This window comes from Callithrix jacchus, chromosome 13 (genome assembly GCF_049354715.1).
Source record: "Callithrix jacchus isolate 240 chromosome 13, calJac240_pri, whole genome shotgun sequence".
NCBI classification, from domain to species: Eukaryota; Metazoa; Chordata; class Mammalia; order Primates; family Cebidae; genus Callithrix; species Callithrix jacchus.
This window is the reverse complement of record NC_133514.1, coordinates 101,354,088-101,375,036: the sequence shown is the minus strand read 5'-3', so window position 1 is coordinate 101,375,036 and position 20,949 is coordinate 101,354,088. Positions and strand designations below refer to the sequence as shown.

The 20,949-nt window shown below is 44.0% G+C and overlaps 1 protein-coding gene across 29 annotated transcripts in view; it reads right to left on the bottom strand.

Annotated features, from left to right (window-relative positions):
- NEDD4L (NEDD4 like E3 ubiquitin protein ligase) overlaps positions 1-20,949 on the bottom strand; it is a 363,043-nt gene that overhangs the window by 71,738 nt on the left and 270,356 nt on the right. For all 29 annotated transcript variants that reach the window (XM_002757276.7, XM_008979888.5, XM_078348240.1 and 26 more), the window contains 5 exons: positions 12,612-12,662; positions 6,267-6,328; positions 6,029-6,131; positions 4,221-4,387; positions 48-180 (listed from right to left, as the gene is read on the bottom strand). In XM_002757276.7, coding sequence (XP_002757322.1) covers positions 48-180; positions 4,221-4,387; positions 6,029-6,131; positions 6,267-6,328; positions 12,612-12,662 — 516 coding nt within the window. The remainder of the gene's footprint in view (positions 1-47; positions 181-4,220; positions 4,388-6,028; positions 6,132-6,266; positions 6,329-12,611; positions 12,663-20,949) is intronic.

The window sequence follows — 20,949 nt, the reverse complement described above, 5'->3', positions numbered from 1 at the left end:
GGAAAGAAGGAGCTGCAGGGCTCTGCAGCATTCTGGGGACATCGTACCTCTGGGACATCCCCGCCCTCCGAGGGCTCCGGCTCCAAGTCCTCGCTGATGTGCCTGCGGGACCGGAAGCGCCGGTGCGCTGCCTCCTGGTTGATCTGTCTGATGTTATTGTCCGACTCAGAGGACACGTCCCTGAGCACGCAGGAAAGGGGGAAGGAGAAAAAGAGGAGAAGTGGTTGAGATGGAGCCTTTCATGACAGTCCAGTGCCCACAGAGGGCCAGATGCCCACTCAAGCGTCAGCATAAAACACTGACTAGCTGGTCATCCAATGTGAGAATTCTCCCACCATATCACAGCTGAAGTATACGTTAAGGTTCACTGCAATCAAATAAGTGCAGTTTTAAAATGCATTACACCATTTTGAGTATCTTTCAGGCATTTATTTGAGTATCTTTCAGGCATATTTGAGTATCTTTCAGGCATATATAAGGTACTAAAGTATACCTTAGTGTTAAATAAAAAACAGAAATCAAAGTCCTCTACCCATCTGTCACAGTGACAAGTCAGGCCTCTGGAAGGAGAGGTGACAGGCGAGTTCACACAGCAGCTGGGCAGTCCCAATCCTTCTAGAAGTCCAGCAACGACAAGGCAGCTACTTTTGGTCACCAGCAATTTGACCAAAGACTACAAAAGGTACAAATTCAAAGCTGCCATCGAGATGAAAGTACATCTGATCCAACGTGAATTCTTTTCAGCTGCTTTCTAGCTCATTTTGACAGAATCGCAAAATTGTGACACTGCATTTCTCCTCTTTACCCTACTTTAAAAATCCTAGTAACTCTCAAGTCAGCTGGGGTCTGAAGACCACCACCACATCACACCGTATTTTTTGTCATGTGATGCTCTCGATTCAGGATCTAAAAGTTTTGATTCAATTTTGAAAACTTTTTTGGGCTGGGCATGCTGACTCATGCCTATAATCCCAACACTTTGGGAGGCAAGGGTGGGTGAATCACTTGAGGTCAGGAGTTCAAGACGTGCCTGGCCAACATGGCGAAACCCCGTCTCTACTAAAAATATGAAAATTAGCCAGGTGTGGTGGCATGTGTCTGTAGTCCCAGCTACTCAGGAGGCTGAGGCAGGAGAATCACTGAACCCAGGAGGCAGAGGTTGCAGTGAGATGAAATTGCACCACTGCACTCCATCCAGGACAGAAGAGTGAGACTCCATCTCAAAACAAATACAAAAACAAACCAACTATTTTTTTGCAGTAAATTAAAGGCAATCATTCTTTGGGGGGAAATACTAGTCAGAGGCTTTTACTGTACAAGTTTAAATGCCAAAAAGGTTTTCAGGGAAAACTCTCACAGATACTTTCAATAAGACAGCATATCATGTTAATGAAAATTACTGCACAAGTTAATATCTCAAAAGTTGAAATCTTTATTTCACATTAACTGAAATATAGTACTTATCAAGAACACTCATTATAGACTCCGTCTAAAACACAAATTTTAAAATTTTCTTACACATTCTGAAATGAACTTATGCCATATCCCAATAAAGAGCCTGCTAGCAGAGGCTGTGGTGGAAACTTTCCTTAACTAACTTTCTTCTTGCCTTCTGGAAGTCATGCCCATTGGAAGGAGGCACTCCTCAGGTTCCACCAAGTTCTGCTGTGTCCTTCCTGGCTCAGCCCCTCCCTTTGGCATTGCTGCCTCTCTGATGGGGTAGCTATGCCTCTGCCTTCTCCCAAAACTACATGTGAACCTGAACCTGGATTGAGAACTGCATTTTTCGGCCGGGTGCAGTGGCTCACACCTGTAATCCCAGTACTTTGGGAGGCTGAGGCAGGCAGATCACCTAAGATCAGGAGTTTGAGGACTGCTTGACCAACACGGTGAAACCCCACCTCTACAAAAATGCAAAAATTAGCAGGGCATGGTGGTAGGTGCCTGTAACTCCAACTACTCAGGAGGCTGAGACAGGAGAATCACTTGGAGGTTGTAGTGAGCCGAGATGGTGCCAACTACACTCCAGCCTGAGCAACAGAGTGAGACTCTGCCTTAAACAAACAACAGAAAGAGAACTGCATTTTTCCCTTGTTGCTCTAGATTAGTGAAGAGCCAGCAAGTTATACCTTTTGTTTTAGTTTCTGGGACACTGCCACCCAAGTCGGTTTCTCTTTTAAACTACTTTATTAAAGTCTAATCAACACATTAAAAAGTTGTTCATGTTTAATGTATGTCTCCCCATCAGTATGGGGTCATGTGTATATACCTCTGGAACCATAAAAAAATAGTATATATTAAAAAATGTATGAAGTGTTTTCTCAAGTATTTCTTCATTAGTTTCACAACTCTGTGAGGCAGAGAAAGTAGCAGTTATCTCCATTTGTCCCCAAAATACAGCCTCCAAACTGCATGACCCTTATTTATGAATTTGAACATTTTTCCATATATGTATTAGCTGTCAGGATTTTTTCCTGTGTGAGTTGCTCCTGGCCACTTTTCTGCAGAGGTCACATAAGAAGCTACCTTTCCAGGTACTCCTTTCTCATGCTGCTGAACAAAGGTAGATAATGGTGCTTTGCTTAGTATATTGCTAGTATGATTCTTCTGGTTACTACATGTAACCAAGTCCAAGGTGGGTCCAAATTCATTTTTACATCTTAGCTACAATGGCTTACAACAATTCTAATAGCTACGGTGATTAATCAAAAGGAAATAGTAACCAACAATTCAAAAGGAAATAGTAACCAACAATATGTATTATATAATTATATACTATATATTACTATATATTATATATAATATATATCACATATATTATATATTGTATATAAATATATATAAATACATATAATTTATATATATATAAATTTATATATATAAATATATAAAAATACATATAATTATATTATATATAATATATTATATACTATATGTATAATATATATATGAATCAACCAAACTATTTACAAGGGAAAAATTTTTTAACAAAAGACAGTTCAGCATTATCCAGTTGCTCTGATATTTTTGCTGTCCTGAGGCCATTTTGCTGTCCTGAGCTAATGCCCATACTGGGTAGTCCAAAGCTGATCAAGAACAGCTGATATTCATAAGAACCCACTTGGGGGCTCAGGAGACAGGCCATTCATTGTTTCAGATTCGGCAAGCTTTCTCTCTAAATTAAACAAAAGCTAGACCAGAAAACTTGGCCACCCTCCCACCCACAGTCACATATAGAGTATCTTTGCAATTTCTAAAGATAAAAGGTTTTTAAGAACATGATACATCATGCCACTTGTTGTCTGAAATGTATCATTAGGCAATTTCTTTCAGAGTTCGAGTAGGTAAGAAACTTATACTACCCCATAGACTTGCTTTTATTATGTACTGAAAGTTACATAGTTCACTGATAATTTCCTCCTTGTCTTGGCTGCTAGGCAGCTCATAATTTCAAGGATAAAATTCCTCTTCCTTAAGACTTTGCTTTTGCCCTTTAATGTGTATCAATAGATTTAGGTCTTGCTGTATAAACTGATTTAAAAACAAGCTGCTACAAAATCATTTTTAAAGTCCATGAGTTTTAACCAGAGTTTATTTGCTATCAATTAAATCACAAATTGTCGAGGGAACAAAACAGGAATGGTTTACTGCAACCCTGAGGCTGGTGAGGGATTACAACACACAGTCATTACTAATTCTGATTTTGCAACTTTCCCATGTGTGTTTTATTATATTAAGGGGTAAAATTTCCTTAAAAAATTTTTTTTGGAGAAGGTTTCCAAATAAACTCATAGAAGAGAGTAAAAATCCAAAAACTTAAAGAAAACAGAAACTGCAAAGCCAATTTGCTTGCTGTTCTATTCTGAGTCAGTCGGGAGAGAAAGGAGAAGAAGAAAAGAACAATATAATCAACAAATGTAAGGTAAGCCTAAGAAAAACAACCTCTCCTTTGTTTTTCAGGAATCGACATTAAAAAAAGACACAGAAAATAAACCAGCTCATATTGAAAACAGCAGCATGTGATTCAGAGTCAATCACAATATACAAGTTCTGACTGCTCTCGTGTGCTTTATGTAAACAGAGAGGAATCTCATACCACACCACCATCTGCTCCTACTGGCATATGATTTATTTCCCAGCCTTGTCCCAGAGGGCCACCATGTTTGTCCCTAGCTGTGCAGTAGATGCGCACGTGTTCCCGACCATCGCATGGTACTCACATCAGGCTTGGTCGGTGCCACTGAGTGGTCCGGTTGTTGTGGTTGACATAGTAAGTTCGGCCTAAATTGTCCACTTTTTCTTCCCACCCTGGGGGCAGAGGAGGAGGAGGAAGTTCCTCTTGGTGCTGAGAAGCCGAGTCATTTGAGTCAACAACTTCCCATCCATGCTGTGGAATAAAGTTAAAGGTTGGTTATGAGGTCGGTTCTTCAGCTATAAGATGTCATCACAGCGTGCCCTGTGTGCCCTCCTCCTTGCTCTGGGGCTCTCTGGCTCTCGCCATGGCTTCGTGGCCACATTTGAGTAAATTCCCAAACAAGGGTTCCTCCCCCAAAAAAACTAATAGTAGAAAGGTCTCAAAAATCTTTTGTGTAATGGCCAATGAATTGTGCTGCCCTCTAAGATGACTATATCACAGGGCAACATTGATTTGGATATGCATAGCCAATGACACTACTCAAGGCACAACATACTCTTTCCATATTTCACGTTTGTTATTTTGACTTGAGGGCCTCCAAGGCTGTACAAAGCCCTGCCAGTGATGCAGGTCATATTACAGCTGTCATCTTTTCAACACCTCCATGAGGTAAAGGGAGCAGGGAAGATGAGCTGTGCTGTACCTGTGTTCTAACAGAAATCATGGCGCAGGGGACCAGAGCCCTGGAGCCCTGAGGCTCCCCAGGGAGGCAAGGCTTTGAGAGAGAAGCCTCTTCTCTGCATCCCAGACTCCAGGAGCCAGAAGTCTGGAAGCTGCTTTCTCCTCTGGAAGCTGCTTTCTCCTAAGGCCCTCTACACTGGCTGTGTCCACACCAATGGGTTTCACGGTACCAAAATTTGAGATCCATTTTTACAGCACATATTTTAGGCATTAAGTATTCCCTTCCTAACATCCTCTGCTAAAATCACTGGAAAATTAAGTAATTCACTGGTTACTGCAGTTGGAAGGCAAAAGAGTGCACAACATTCCTTGGATTTGAGATGAAAATCTGTTGATGTACTTATGAAACGTTAACATGCATAAATGTCTACCACCCACATTACTCCTCTTCGTGTACACGGAGAGGTGAAGGCTCGTAAAGGAAATAATGCCTGGAAATATGACCTCTCAGGCGGAGGGGGGTTCGATTAACTTCTCCACAACACGTTATTCACATATATGCAACAGCTGCAAACAGACGTGAGCATAAGCCCTAGAGAGGCCTCGCTTAATGGACACTTTGAGAATATGAGAATTTGTCTAACGAAATAGCAGTGTCTGAGGCGTGTGCTGAAAACGTACGACAGGGCGCACAGCATCGGTCTGTGACAAGGCAAATATGCTCTGTCCAGCAGAAGAAAAGGGACATTCCTCTGGCCAGCTCATTCCAATATGGGATTTCTGGAGCAGGGTTTTTCTACCACAGGCCAAATGAGTAAGAAACTTGGGGAAAAGTAATTTTCTAAATTCCTTCACCCACTTTGAAGCAACTTCAATGGCTAAAAGGAATTTACAAGGAGTTGTAAGTTCATAGCAAGAACAGAATTCAGTGTGTGAGACGTTCACGGAGCTGTGCAGCTAACAGTAGGGAACCGGCGTGGCACTGCCTAAAGAGCAATCCCTTCGAGGACAGGTGTTGTAACATAAGAAGTTCATTTTTAACCAGAACAAATAAATGCACCAGTAGAATATCAATGACCAATGTGCGGACATATGTGTGTTTCTTCATATTTAAGTTTTCTGAACTTTTATTTCCTTCAATTATAAAGTCTGAGAGTAAAAATGAGTATGATATGTCAGGGCAAAAAGCTAGGCCCGACGCCCTCCACATACCTCCATGTCGTCCCTCTGGTCGCTGTTTTCTTCATCTTGACCTCCATTTTTTGGCATATAGGCCATTTTCAATCGCAAAAATCCCTTAACTCGAGATTTATGGCTGCACACATAATGGAAGAAAATTGGTTAGAAGAGGTTTGACTTGAAAGGTTACACTTAAAATCGTCTTCAGCAAAAGCCAACCACCACAGCACGCCAGGCAGGCATCCCACCCACCCACACCCACAAGCCTCACCTTCTTGGTCTGAGAAGAAAGTCCTTAAACGTATAGGGTCGCTCCATGGTTGGATCTTCTGTCTGTGGGGGAAAATCAATACATTAAGTTTTAACATTCCTGATAATTTCATGTTTTAAATACACCAGGCTGGATACAGAGAGTACATTTTGAATTTTACCATGTGGCACTGCTGAATATCGTTCTTCACTTGGTACCTGACAGTCGACGGAATGGATCCAGTAGAGATCCACTAGATGTCACTATCCACACCGGGTTTTAGGAACCAACCCCAACCACAGACAAATGACAAAATTATAGCTGTCATTGCCAAGAATAATTTCTAACCGCAGGGTGTGGCCTCGGTCTCACAGAGCTGATTAACTTCGGAGAACCAGCGGTCACCAGTGCCTTGCTATATGCCCGAGACTCAAGACACATGAGTGGAGTAAACAGAAGAACATGCAAGATTTAATCTTTGAGGTCAACTTTATTTTTCACATTAAAATCTCACATCATCAGCCTAAGAGAATTGAAAGACAATGTACTACACAGAGATCACCCCGGGAAGCAGCACCAATCAGCCTCCTGTTGAAGCTTAGTTGATGAAACTTCTGTTCATTTTTAAAGAAATCAGTGTTCATTTTATTGTGCGAAGTTGGTTGGCCTACCAAAGTGGGAAATTGGAAACATAAGTGTGACCATTTCATTTTTAGATGCTCTATATGCAGTGAAACCTCAGCTATCTAGACCCTTTGATGAAACACAATTTCAAATACTTTTGTAGCAAGAGAGATAAACCACAGTCCAATGATTTATTTTCAGGCTTGTGTGTGCGTGCGCAAGTGTACATACGTCTGCGCTTCTTTTTGAAATATTATCTGTGTATGTAACTTTCTGCCTTAAACTCTCAATGGCTTCCTACTCCTCTCATAATAAACTGAAAATTCTTTCCTATGACCTAGAAGGTCAACTATAATCTGGCTTTCAATTACCTTTTGCCTCATTGTGAACCAGTCTCTCTCTTTCTTCCTTGTACTCCCAACCATCCTGGCCTCATCTGCCATGGATGCAAATTAAATGTCCTGCAGTAGGGCCCATGCATGGGCAGGTCCCTCTGTTGGACATCTCTGACTCCAGATGGTGCATAGCTGTCTCCACTTTGTCATCCAAGGGTGAGATACCAGCTCACATCCTCAGAGTTCCCACTATCAGCCGTCCTTATCAACCCCCCAACCTATCATCCTGCTGTATCTTCCTCATATCACTGTCAGCATGTACCTGTTCATTTGTTGACATATTAGTTTATCATCCATCACTTCCGGAATGTAATCTCATGGGAAGAGACTTAAATTTGCTCACCATTGTATCGCTGATGGCAAGAACAGTGCCTGGCACCAAGTAGGTACTCATGTAAGCACTCAATTCATTTGATCTGTATTAAATTACTGAGGCTCTCAAAATTCACTATCATCGAATGAAGTAAATTATATTTTCTAGACTGTTCTTATGAGGCAGTAACAAACATACATTTTGAAAATATTTTCTACTGAAAGTTTTGTAAATATGTATCATTTACAGTGGAAAATTTATTAAGAAAACTATTGTTGGTTTTCCTCTTTTCATTTATTTAACCAACATTTATTTCTTTATTTAGAGACAGAATCTTCTTCTGTCCAGGCTGGTGCACAGGGGCCCAATCAGCTCACTGCCACCTCAAGTCATCCCCCTACCTCAGTCTCCCAAGTAGCTGGGACCACAGGTGTGTGCCACTAAGCCTGGCTAATATTTTTATTTTTCATAAACATGGGGGTGTTCTTATGTTGCCCAGGCTGGTCTCAAACTCCAGAACTCAAGAGATCCTCTTGTCTTGGCCTCCCAAAGTGCTGGGATTACAGGCATAAGCCACCATGCCCTGCCAACCAACAAATAATTTGAGAGCAGTATTATGTGAACACCATAAGGGTACAACATGATATACCAGTCCTTGTGGTTACAATCACAAGGGAAGAGCCATCGTGTCAACAATCCACTAGAAGCTAAGGCAGAACAAATTCACTGACTCAGAGAGGACACATTCTGTGAGGCTTGGGGTAGAGGGGAAGAGACTGACTCTGACTTGGAAATCAAAATGGTTTTGGATGTGTAGTTAAATACGGGGTGATGGGAAGGCTTTGAGAGGTGGAGAATTGGGAGAAGGGACAGTTTAAACACAGGAAATCAGATAGCATGACAAAGCCTATAGGATCACCAGTGGGCATGAGCAGCCTAGGAGCAGCAGAGAGCAAGCAAGAGAGTGAAGAGGGGCAAGTCCTGTGAACCATGGAGCTTGGAGGGACTCTGCACATGAGTCTGTCCATAACCTATGCAGCTTAAATGACTGATACCACACAGGCCAAGAGGCAGATTTCCCAGGTTTGCGCCCTGGCTTGGTTACTTACATAGCTGAGTGGCTAAGGGCAAGTTCCTTACCTCTCTGGGCCTCAGTATCCTCATCTATAAAATGGGACAGTAACCATATCGTACAGGGCTGTTGTGAGGATCAAACCAATCAACTGAGTCGGTGTCTACAAGGTTCTCAAGGGCACCTGGCACACTCAGCAAACACTGACCATGTTCATTGGACAATTCTACATGTTCATGTCACTTGCCAGTACTGCCAACTCAACACCAAGCAGTAACAGGCAGGCATTAAAAATGCAAGTTCACCTTCATGGAAATTCTCTAGCCTGAATTAGAAGATAATCTTATAGATAACTACAGGATTATTCTTGGCATTCATCCAGGCTCCAATCTGATCCTGTTCCCTGGAGGAGAGCCTAGTGGAGACTCCCAGGATGGCACTGAGGGTGCTCCTGGTTGAAAGCCATCTTCAACAGACTGCTGTCAACAATGCTATTGGCCACAAAAGCCACATGCTGCCCCGTTCCAGAGTACTAGCATTCAAAAGAAAATCTGGATACACAGGACTTTCACTTTAAAGAGAGTAAATGCTTTCAGCCTAAGTGCAGTCACTGTGGAATGGAGTGATATAAAGGATTCTGCAGGCAAATGGAAGGCGAGGGCCCTGCTGTGTCCCTAGACTTGAAACCTGGATGCAACCACCGCAAGCACCTAAGCCTTGGGCGAACAACCCACCCCATGCCCACACCCTTGACCACACCACAGGCTCACAATGATGCTGGACACCCAGGGTCAGATCTGGCGCTGCCAATGACCTGCTTATTGTTGGGCAAATCCCCTCCCTCTCTGGGCCAGGCTTTTTCTTCTGGAAAATACTGGGAGTGAATCAGTTTCACTGAAGTCCCTCCAAGCTCCATGAGTTTGAATCCTGCACTCGTGAGAGGGAACCATCACCCTGATACCAGCCATAAACTCAAGAGGGGTAAAAGGACGTTGATCAGCTGAGTTACCTTCAAGTACAGGCAGGGCATCAAACGATACCACCACTCTGAAAATGCCTCATCTAGGAAAATTAAAATTACAGAGTGAGCCATAGTTAAGTGGCACATGACTGGGATTTAGAAAAATTTAATGTTTTAAAATAGATCTCTCTGCCCCACTGCCTTTCCCAGGGATGAAGAAATTTTGTGGCTGGGCAAAGGTGAGATTGCTGGGGGCTATAGGGAAAGGGGAGGCAGAGCTGACAAGTCAAGAGGCAGGTACAACAGACAGACAGCTGCCAGAAATCTCTCTGTTAATACAGATCTTGAAGTTCTCTTTATCTCTAAATAATTAATAGATATGAATTATCAAATATATACACTTTTAGGCAACAATCCACTGAATTTAACAGACAAATGTGAAAATGGTCATTGAAAAAAGTCAACAATGACAGTCCGGTTACAGCTAAGTTTGCTCTTGGTCTCTCAATGTAAAAGCAAAAGGAGAGCTTGCTCTGTCTCCCAGGCTGGAGTGCAGTGGTACCATAGCAATGACCCCCCATGCTCAAGCGATCCTCCCACCTCAGCCTTCCAAATAGTTGGGACAACAGGCATGTGCCACCATGCTGGGTTAATCTTTAAGTTTTTCCACACAGGCAGGGTCTTGCTATGTTGCTCAGGCTGGTCTTGAACTCCTGGACTCAAGTGATCCTCCTGCCTTGGCGTCCCAAAGTGCTGGGATTACCGGCATGAGCCACCATGCCTGGTCTGCCTATTTTCTTTGATCTAAAATTGGTTTTGACAAATTTTAAATCTATAGACTGTAAATAATCCACCTTGACAATCAATGGTCATGTACCAACCAAGAACACAGCATCCACAATTCTCTCCACAAAATATATTCACAAGCTCCCACCCTCTTTGAACACTCACACTTGTGTGCTATCACACAAAACAGAACACCACTGTAATTTCCCCACAAGCATCCTATACACACGACCAAACATATGCGAGAGCATTTGCAATCCTGAATTCAAAAGCCATGTGCATTCAGAACATGCTACTTGAATAAAGAACATATCTTCACGCCTCTCCTTTTGTTTTCTTTGTGGTCTGTCTCCCTGGCTGTAGTTGGCTGCAAATAGCTAGTCAGTTTTAAGTATGGAGGTGACAGCACTCCACCGCAAGTTTCACTTCGGGCACATGTGTAACTAGGAGCACTCAGCCCTCTCTGGGCATTCATGGCTCCACCTCTGTAATCGCTCAGCTTCTATTCCTGCTCTGTGCCTCTGCACCACGTCCTTCTTTGAAGACTCACTGACCCTGCCTCCACTTGCAATCCAAAGCTAACCTCTCCCTGGGACTGACTTGGTCTCGGAAGAGGAACCTTCTTCTATTCTCTGGGAGCCCTGCTCAACCTCTCAAAGACCAAGCGCCACTGGGTCGCTCAAACAAAAGCTTGTTGGAGCAAGCTTTTTAAACATTTCACTTTTGCCTCTTACAGAATATTTGCGTCTCAGTAAATAATTTCCCTTGGCCAAGATGTGGTTTTTACATTAGGGAAAGGATGGCTGGAGATGTCCATGAAATAACTGGCCCATCAACCAATACTGTCTAAAAGAGTGAGATAATGACAGCTTCAGCCTAAAGAACATAAAAGAAGACCTCCTGGTAGAGAAGTATGTGAGGTCTTTCCTCACAAAAGGTGAAACAGTCACATCCTCCCAATATGACCTGAAAAGAATAATCAGGTTTCTGACGGCTCATGGAATAGGTCTCACGAAGAATCCCCACGCAGGCCCCCCCCCACCCCCCGTGTCACCCTGGAGCTTCAGATTTTTATAAAGAAACAAACAAAAGATTTTAAGAATATCACTTTCACTTCCAATCCTTTTGAACCTTGCAAGCTTTCTTCCTTAACAGCTCCCCTGAGTGAGTAAGAGTAAATTACTTGCTATCACCTTCCTTCACAACACAGCTTCAAAGCTTCCTTGGGAAGATACAGTCTTTCTTGGTATTTAACATATGGAAACAGCCACAATTTCCAAACAGCAGGAAGCTTATGCTAGGGGGTTAAGTTGCTTTAGTTTATAGACTATTTATGCCCCTTGCTCACACAAAGCATTTAAAAAAATAACACAATGGCCTTGTAAGGCAGAAACATTTGCCTTTCCTCTCTCAGCTGCTACTTCTCTCATCTTGTGCCGCCCAGGGAAGAAGGCCAGGAGGAACTCTGGGACAAGCTGGAAACTGAAGCTGGAATTGGAGATGCTGCTCTGTCTTCCTCAAGGCTTCCGGGTCTTACCCTCCAGTCTCTCTGCACTGCCTCCTGTTTCAGGTGACAGCCCTAATGCCTGGTACTAATCAACAGCCTCGACTGCTCTGCTACTTTGAGCAGAGAGAAATGGCAGTACCACCCATGCTAACTCAGTGCGTGTTCCAGCTAGGGTGGGTGTTCCCAGCTGACAAGTTCACTCAGAATGAACAGGCTCTTCTTCTGTCTCCATGCTGACAGAGAAAGTCAGACACCCAAATCTGGGAAATGCTATTACAGCCTGTGCAGAGGTATCCGAGAGAAATGGCATATGCAATTCCAGACGAAGAGGGCAAACATCTGATGGGACCTGGAGGATGCATTAGGAAGCAGAGACACTGAGTGACAAGAGGGGAGGCCTGAGAGAAGGAGGTGTCTGTTTTCTAAGATGTGATACACAAAGTAGAGCAGCTGAAGTGCAGGAAAGAGAGGGAACTGGTGGAGGGAAATGCATGCGCACAACTCAGGCACCCTTGACTCTGACAGCCAGCTTCTCCTCCAACCCCTTGAAAGGACCACTTTCCAGAAAGGACTAGGGCCACAGCACACATGCTTCAGTTCAGTCTTCTCCACTGTGGTGAAGAAATACCACTCTGAAAATAGCCGACTACAAACAATTAGAAACCCCCAACCCCCATCATGCACCATCAAACATGAGACTGTCCTTACCGGAAGGTGACTAAGGGGCACGTCCACCTGGCCCAGGAAATCGTCTCGTGTCTGTTAGGAAGAGAACAAAGAGTTAGCATTTCCGTCTCTTCACTGAGCGTCAGCATTTCCTAAAAATGTTTTATCACGAATAGAGACAAAGGCCCAGGGCCTGGCGCTGGAATGTGGAGGGCGGAAGGCCCCAGGAGACCAGGAGCCCGCGTGCCTGGACGGACCTGGCCGAGATTCTGTTTGGTGTCTACTACTAAGCAGAATGCCAAGGAAGCCTCTGTAGAAGCCGGGAGAACACCATGAGTCAGGGAAGAGACAGGCTGGGCCACAGAGGGTTTGAGGGCGTAGTTGGGCCCAGTTGAAAAAGAAGATGGCAAAGAAATGCTTGGAACCTTTTAACAAGTGTTCATTGATCCAATGCTAAAAACTAAAGAGCTTCTTGAATGCTGAGAGTCAAGGGAAAAAGTATATGGCCTAGTTATGGATGAATTTTACACACTGCATCTCACACACAAAAAAATACACACACTTTTAAAATCCAGTAAGTATACCGCTTTTTAATCTAGTCAGTTGTTTGAGAATCTACATTCAAGGATCAGGTCCTGCTAATTTTTGGAGACATCATGCCTCTCACGGTCCCCATCTACCATACTGCATGTATCTCTCCTGACTTAAAAGAGGCCCAGGTGAATATCATTTGGAGACACACACTAGTCCCCTCTCAGGTTCTGCGAAGTCATGATTCAGCTCCAGGGGTCACTGGCCTGGACTTCAGGGTGTCCGACAGACCACGGTCACACTATATTCCTCATTTATGGTGCCTGTGGCATGGCCTCTGATGTTTCGATGACCCCAGAAGAAAACTGGAATACAATGACTATTTGCCGCTTTCATGTAAAAATATGCAGCTGGTTCTACCACATTCAAAATGCATAAAAGCTAGGCAGTTCTTCAGATGTGATCAGACCAGTCCCGTAGCTGGCTTGAGCCACCCAAGAAGGAATCCAGACTGCCTCATGCTGAATCCTGGCCTCTTATTTCTACTCTGCTAGTTTTACAGAGAAAGTTTCTAATTCACAGATGCTACTTTCCAAGTATATTTGAAAAGCATTCTCTTCTTCCATTTAAAAGGAAGCAGCAGGTAAATATGAATGAGATTTATTGAAATGACTTGCTCCAGGATTAGGAATTCCTTTTATATAACTGAAAAAATTTCATGAACTGGAAAGCCATCTGTCTTCTCTAAACAATGCATAAAGGATAATAATTAAAAAAAAATCAAAGTAACCACGGTTTGGGTATGCATGAAGAATGAGACTAGCCCCAATCCTTCTGATGAGCTTTTCGTTTCTTTTACTTTCTTAGCTGTATCTGCTACAACTCAATGTGGATAGACCTCATCTAGTATAAGGCATTAAAGGGAGATGCCCATGGATTCTGTATGTCTTACCAAGAGCAGCAATCAGCAGAAGGCCTTGAAAATAACGGCAGTCCTGCTATCCAGCTCTTAGACCTAATCACGCTGCCCCAGTGACTCACACCAATGACAGTTACACGAGGAGTTAGACAGTGTGCCTGTCAGTTCTCTATTTGGCTGATTTCACTATTTTTTTTTTTTTTTTGAGACAGAGTCTTGCTCTCTTGCCCAGGCTGGAGTACAGTGGTGCGGTCTGGGCTCACTGCAACCTCAGCCTCCCAGGTTCAAGCGATTCTCCTGCCTCAGCCTCCTGAGTAATTGGGACAACAGGCATGAGCCCCCACGTGGAGCTAATTTTTGTATTTTTAGCAGAGATGGGGTTTCACCATGTTAGCCAGGCTGGTCTTGAACTCCTCCCTCCAATGATCCATCTGCCTTCGCCTCCCAAAGTGCTAGGATTACAGGCGTGAGTCACCACGCTTGGCCTGATTTTGCTATAATTTTAGAGCTAATATAAGTATCAGTTAACTGTAATATAAAAAAATTCACTGAATACTGATGATAAATTGCTTAATGTGAGCAGAGCAGTGTGGCCACTTGCCCCCCCCCGCCCCCCACTGCGGCTGCTAACATGGGAAGGAAAAGACAATCAGAAGGATAAGACAATCTTACTCAAAGTTGTTTCACAACCTGATAGCTCTGAGAGGCTACAATCATTAACCTAAGCACATTTCAACAAAACTTCACAAAATATCTATATCCCCATGTTGTTTTGCCAGGGAGATGTTTGCATTCTAAACTGATAGAACAGGTTAAAGCTTTGCCGAGACACCAAAAGATAGGCGCACAGTACTAATGGCTGGCATCCGGTCTTTACACTGTGCTCGTTCTCTGTGGGCGCTGTGCCAAGGCTATGACTAGTCCTCAAAGCAACCTTTAGAGGTACAATGATTGTGCCCATTTTACAGATGGGAAACCTGAGAGGTATGTGGCGGAGGTGCCTGTCAGCCTGTGCCCTTAACTGACACTGTGTGTCAGCAACTGGCAGGAAAGCAAGGCAGTGCCAGCTCTGGGCTTCCCACTGGTTGCTGGCTTTAAATGGTGTAGAGGAGAAGGGAGGGATTCTGATGAGGGCACAGTGGGATGAGACTTCAGAGGGTTCTGGCAAAATGCTTACTTGCTCCGTTATCTACACTACCTCCTACTCCGACCGTTCCTTTCCTTAAATGGAACACAGTTTACAGAATTCCCTGAGGTACTGCAAAGCCAGGAAGCTTCACTTATACCTCTCCACGTTTTGTCACTATGTTAAATAAATTCTACAACAGTAAAAAATGAGGCAATTTCACCATTAACAAAAACAGAAGGCTCTTACTAGTTTACACGAAGAGAGATGGAAATTATTTTTGAAATAAAATAGGGATCAAGTACAGAAAGCACATGGTCAAAATGAATTGGCTTAAACTAGTGTTTCACCAGTCAACGGAAGATGTAGTTGGTTGAGAGATCTAGGTTTCAAAATGTCCCACTGCTGCCAAAATTACAGAAAGTTCGGGCAATGTAAAATATTGAGGTTAAGGAAACTACACTGATTAAAGACAAAAGTGGCTAGGCATGGTGGCTTATGCCTGTAATCCCAGCCACTCTGGAAGGCTGAGGTAGGTGGATCATTTGAAGTCAGGAGTTTGAGACCACTCTGTCCAATATGGTGAAACCCTGTCTCTACTAAAAATACAAAAATTAGCCAGGCGTGGTGGCTTGCACCTGTAGTTCCAGCTACTTGGGAGGTTGAGGGAGGAGGATCGCTTAAACCCTCCCTCAACCTCCCAAGGAGGCAAAGCTTGCAGTGAGCTGAGATTGCATAACTTGCACTCCAGCCTGGGCAAGAGAGCAAGACTCCATCTCAAAACAAACCTGGTGCCTTTATGTGGAGAAGAGGGGCAGGCACGTTGAAGGAACACCTCTGATGGTAAGAGGAATTGGGAGGTATGCTGGCATGAAGGATCCTGCCTGTGGGCCCTGGAGGGGCCATCACAGCACCATTAGGTCATCACCACCACCATGCAACATCTCATACCAACATTACAAAAGCATTAATCAAATCAATTTTTAATGATTTCCAATATAAAATTATTTCCATCAAGCATCAAGTTACAAAACCAAATTAACTTCATCTCATACAGTGAGTACCGGCATTTCTTGTGGTTACTTTTAAGTGGTTAAAATGCCTAATAGCCTACAAAACCACATTAACTTCAACTCATAAGGTGAATACTGGTATTTCTCATGGTTACTTTTAAATGGTAAAATGCTGTCAATTTTCATGCCATTACCACCTGCCACACAATTCTCAAGGCTGAAAATGTGCCTTTTAGCAACAAAATAATAAATGCTCCCTTCTAATGAGCCATCAAATATTTTCCCAGTGAAATGACAACGTAGAATGGAGCTCCTGAAACGTGTCCTATCAGGTGAAACAAAAATTCATACTCCATTATTGGAAAAGTTAAATGAATACACACACTAAACACTGTCTCTTTTAGCACTTGCGCAGTAAATACTGATGAACTATATTCAGGACTGCCTTCCTCTCCTTTAAAAATCACTATTAAGTAAGAAGAAGGGGACAAGTGGGTGCCCTGTTCATGGAGAGGGGTATGCTGCTACCAAGGGTGGATGCTACTGTAAAGTGAAGCTGGGGACTATTACCATTGCTTCAGTGAAAGCGATTATAGCCTGTGGGCATCTCCCCAGATACACATGCATGCTAGGTCAGAGCTGTCAGCACTGATGTGGACGCCTGGCTTAGATGTCCTTACAAAATACTCAAGAATCAATTTCTCAAAGAACACATCCATAAAACAAAAAACAAAAACAAAAACACAGGGACTCTTGATCTTTAAGGTAGAAATGTACTTGAAGGATGTGATTAGAATCTTACTGCACACCAATAACCACCCCATCCTATTTTTTTCAAGACAGAGGTGGTGGTAACAGGGCTGGGTGCACAGTGAAATTCACATGGAAGCTCAAAGGCAGAGCATCTGACTGTGCAGAAAGAAAAGCATTAAAGGAAGGAGGCGCCGCCCACAGGTCATGCTGGAGTCCTAAAGACCCCCACCTAGGGGCGCAGGGGGCTGAGGCTGCAAGGAGCTATGATAGTGCCACTACACTCCATCTAGGGCAACAGAGCAAAAGAACTGGTGATTCTTGGTAAAATGACCCATGTGTAATCCTGGCGCTATGTATCAAGGTAATAGTTTTTAAGTTGTGAGTTACAATTTTTTAAGCAGAACATAATATAGAACAGGAAGTATCAGTGCCTCACATAAAACACAGGTATGTACTATTCTAAGGAGCTCATCTCAGTTACATACATACACAAATGCGTGGACTAAGTTGTGACCTAAGGTTAATTTCCTTTTGTGTGCCACTGTCAAAAGAATTAGAAAGCCACTCAACTACAGAAAATGAAAACCATCCACTATTACCAATTGCCTGGGGTTTCATCCTTAAAATCATTAAGTAGTGATTTCAAAAAACAAAAAAACAGATTTAGAATTTCTTAAGACAAATGGAAGAGAATTGTAGTGACTCTGGAACATAAGTCATACAGTAAAAATGTAAGCAAAGCCAGCATATGATCTTTGTGTGTTACATATGGAGGTAAACATCACAGCTGCCTCTAACAGTAAGCCAGAAAAACCACCTGGGGTTTCCCAGCAGACTAGTAGACACCCATCTCAGATGTCCTCACAAAATACTCAAGACTCAATTTCTCAAAGAACCCATCCATAGAAAAAACAAAACCAAAAACACAGGACTCTTGATCTTTAGGGTAGGTAGAACTGTACCTGAAGGACGTGATTAGAATCTTACTACACACTGATGACCACCACCCCATCCTATTTCCTGTCAGCTGCTTCATTCCGAGCACAGCCTTCTGCAGGCTGGCCCCAGTGCTGACAGAGGCCCTCAGTAAAGCATGATGCCAGCTTTGCCATTACAGAGAAAAAGAAGGAAGAATGTTCCTTTTCCTCCTTCCACTTGTCAGGCACATCAGCTTCTATCATGTGATCAGAGCAGGGCTGCGGTTCAGGAAGAGGGGAAGAGTGAGTTCGATTCCACCCACACTGGGCATTGCATAACCCACGGAAGGTTTCTGCACCTGGGCGGAGCCTCTACCTTTCAAGGTGAATTACTTCAAAATATGTCACTGAAATTTCCTTAATCAAATAATAGTCACGTGGCATTCAAATAAAGAAAAAAGTGTAATGACATATTTTCTGAACGTACATACACCTGCCAAAATTCACTTTGTATGCACCAGAACACAAAACCCAAACAGAATTCAAGTACTTTTTGGTAAACACACACAGAGCTTTTATACGGCCAGCTCCTCTGCCATTTAGTTTTTAAGAAGGGACAAAATCTGCCATTCAGTTACACAGAGTAGGGTGTGTCCTAGAGACACTGGTTCTTATTTATTTATAACAACAAATAAGAGCTCCATGTCAACAAAGTGTCGGAGCAAATTTGCAGGACTTTTACAGGTCCAAGGAAACCATGCTGGAAGGCAGCCGAACTCAACCCTGCAGGCTGTGCATACAACCAGGAAGACCATCTATTTTGAGGAACATGCATTACTGAGGCTTAAAAAATAAAACTGAAGTCGCCAGTAGAAAGAGAGAGAGCATGAGTGAACGAGCACAAGCAAAGACAACTGTGCTTGCAGAGAGTACAGCAGCCTTGCAATAGCAGCCTGGCTTTAACCCCAAAGCACAACTAGACTGGTATGATTGGGGCTGTGAGAAGACACTCCTTTGCGGGCTCAGAGGGAGTCCTGGTGGCTCCAGGTACTCAGCTATGACATCAGGGAGTGAGGTGTGCTTGATGTCCCTGCTTCCCTTTGAGGGTGGGGTGGAGGTGGTTCAAGAACACTCAGTTCTCTGCGCCGCTCCAAATATACGCATATCCCAGGTGCAGGGTCACCTGAAGGCCACAGGAGTTATCATTTTTTTGCAATAGAGCGCTTGATAATAACTTAAGACCCAGGAAACTGGGGGTGTGAATGCTGGGATAGGACTCTGACAACTAGATGCCCATGTGAGCAGCACGGTTGTGCTCAGGAGCTTTTCTACCAGCTCCTTCAGGCAGGGCGCAGCCACAGGCAGGTGGCATTTCTCTCCACACAGCCTCATCTGGACTGTCCACAGATCAAGTGCTCAGCAGCCACAGGGCCTGGGGGCTTTGCAGCTCTGGACAGGATAGGACAACCCGGTTCTGTCACATAGCAGAGGCATGAGCAGAATGCTGCAGGGACACCCTGGGGAAGCGACAGATTCTGTCACAGGAAGGCCAGGGATGACTGCGCAGGACAGAACTTCAAGCAGGTGCTGAGGCAGCAGTTTGCAGGAAGACTGAGCAGGGACAGGTGTGGCTACCACAAGGACATCCAGCTGAGGCTCGCTGACCAAAAGGTCCATGGCACTCAGGCACGGCCCTGTGGGGCAGCGGTAGGGAGGGAAGCTAAGGCTGGGCCTCAGAGTCCCATGTGGCTTGCTCTCTCAAGAGGACAGTCTCCTGGGGCAAGCAAAGATGCACAAGGACGTGAAAGAGGGAGTAACTGGTAAAAACTGTGTCCACGAAAGGTCCCTGACTAGGAGAGCCAACTGAAGGGAGAACACCAAGGACAGTGCTGAGGACAGTGCAAAGTCACCTAGCTGAGCACCTGAGGGTGCGGCCTACTCAGGACACGGAAGATGCAGTGTCCCCACAGGAAGATTTCGCTCAGGGATGCTTCTTGTCAGCAGGTGTTTGTTCAGTAGGTGATGAGGATATCAGGTAATGCCCACTAAGGCCTTAGTGCAGTGCCCATTAGGAGGACTGATAGTTGCAGACCACCGTTACTGACTTAATGAGGACACAAAGCACATGTGGAGGATGGCGGACCAAGAGTGACAGACACTCTCAGTACCACGCGGTATCAAGAAATGATTTGGATTTGGGTGAAAGTGAGCCTAAGCACGCCAGGGGTTCAATTATCAAGCACTAGCTCGGTTGGGAGACCCCCACCCAGGCGGTGCTGAAGGAAATGAGAGGCAGACACCCAGACAGAACAACAGAGGGGATCTATCCGGGGACCAACGGCCTGAGCGTCTCAGGTGCTGACAGCTTTTCAGGTTGAAGGTCCCGAGCAGATTCTAAGCCACGTATTTAGTTGCTCTTAGGTGATTCTTATTAATATACAGATGTTCTATATTTACTCATAAGAATATACCAAGTGGGCAGCTGCTATCCGTCTACCACTAATTACAAACTATCAGGTATCCTCCACAGAGACATGGGGGCAGGTTAAACTTAATGTTTCTCAACATTCAATGACAGTTTTGACTTTTATTTCATTTTCATGTTCATTGCTAAAAGCTCCTCCTCACACATCTCAGGGCATCTGAACCTCACAGTCCATCCACTGCCTGGCTGGCTCATAGTTGGGATGTGCGGAATGCCACCAGCCAATCAACAACAAATTACATGAGAATGGCAGTGCTGAGTGGTTTTAGTCTTGAGTAATTGCTGAAGGCTCTGAACTAGAGTCAGATAGGTTTACGCAAGGACACTAGCTAACTTTTCATAAAGTTTCCACTAAACAGCCTCAATGTAAGCACTGGCATCCTAGGTGGATCTGTTGCAGAAGTTTTCCTTAGTTCAGCTAAAAATGGGGTCCTTGTCACATGACCACAAAAAAATCAGGTTCGTCATTTTTAAGGGTGAGAAAAATGAGATTTATTGGACAGAAAGGAAAAAGGGGAAAATAGGAACTCTCTGCAAAGCTAGAGTCCTGCGAATGTGCTTTCTGTCCCATAAACTGAATACCAGGTACCACCCAAGAAGAGGAGGGGCCAGGCTCCTTCCTGCTGCAAATGGTTC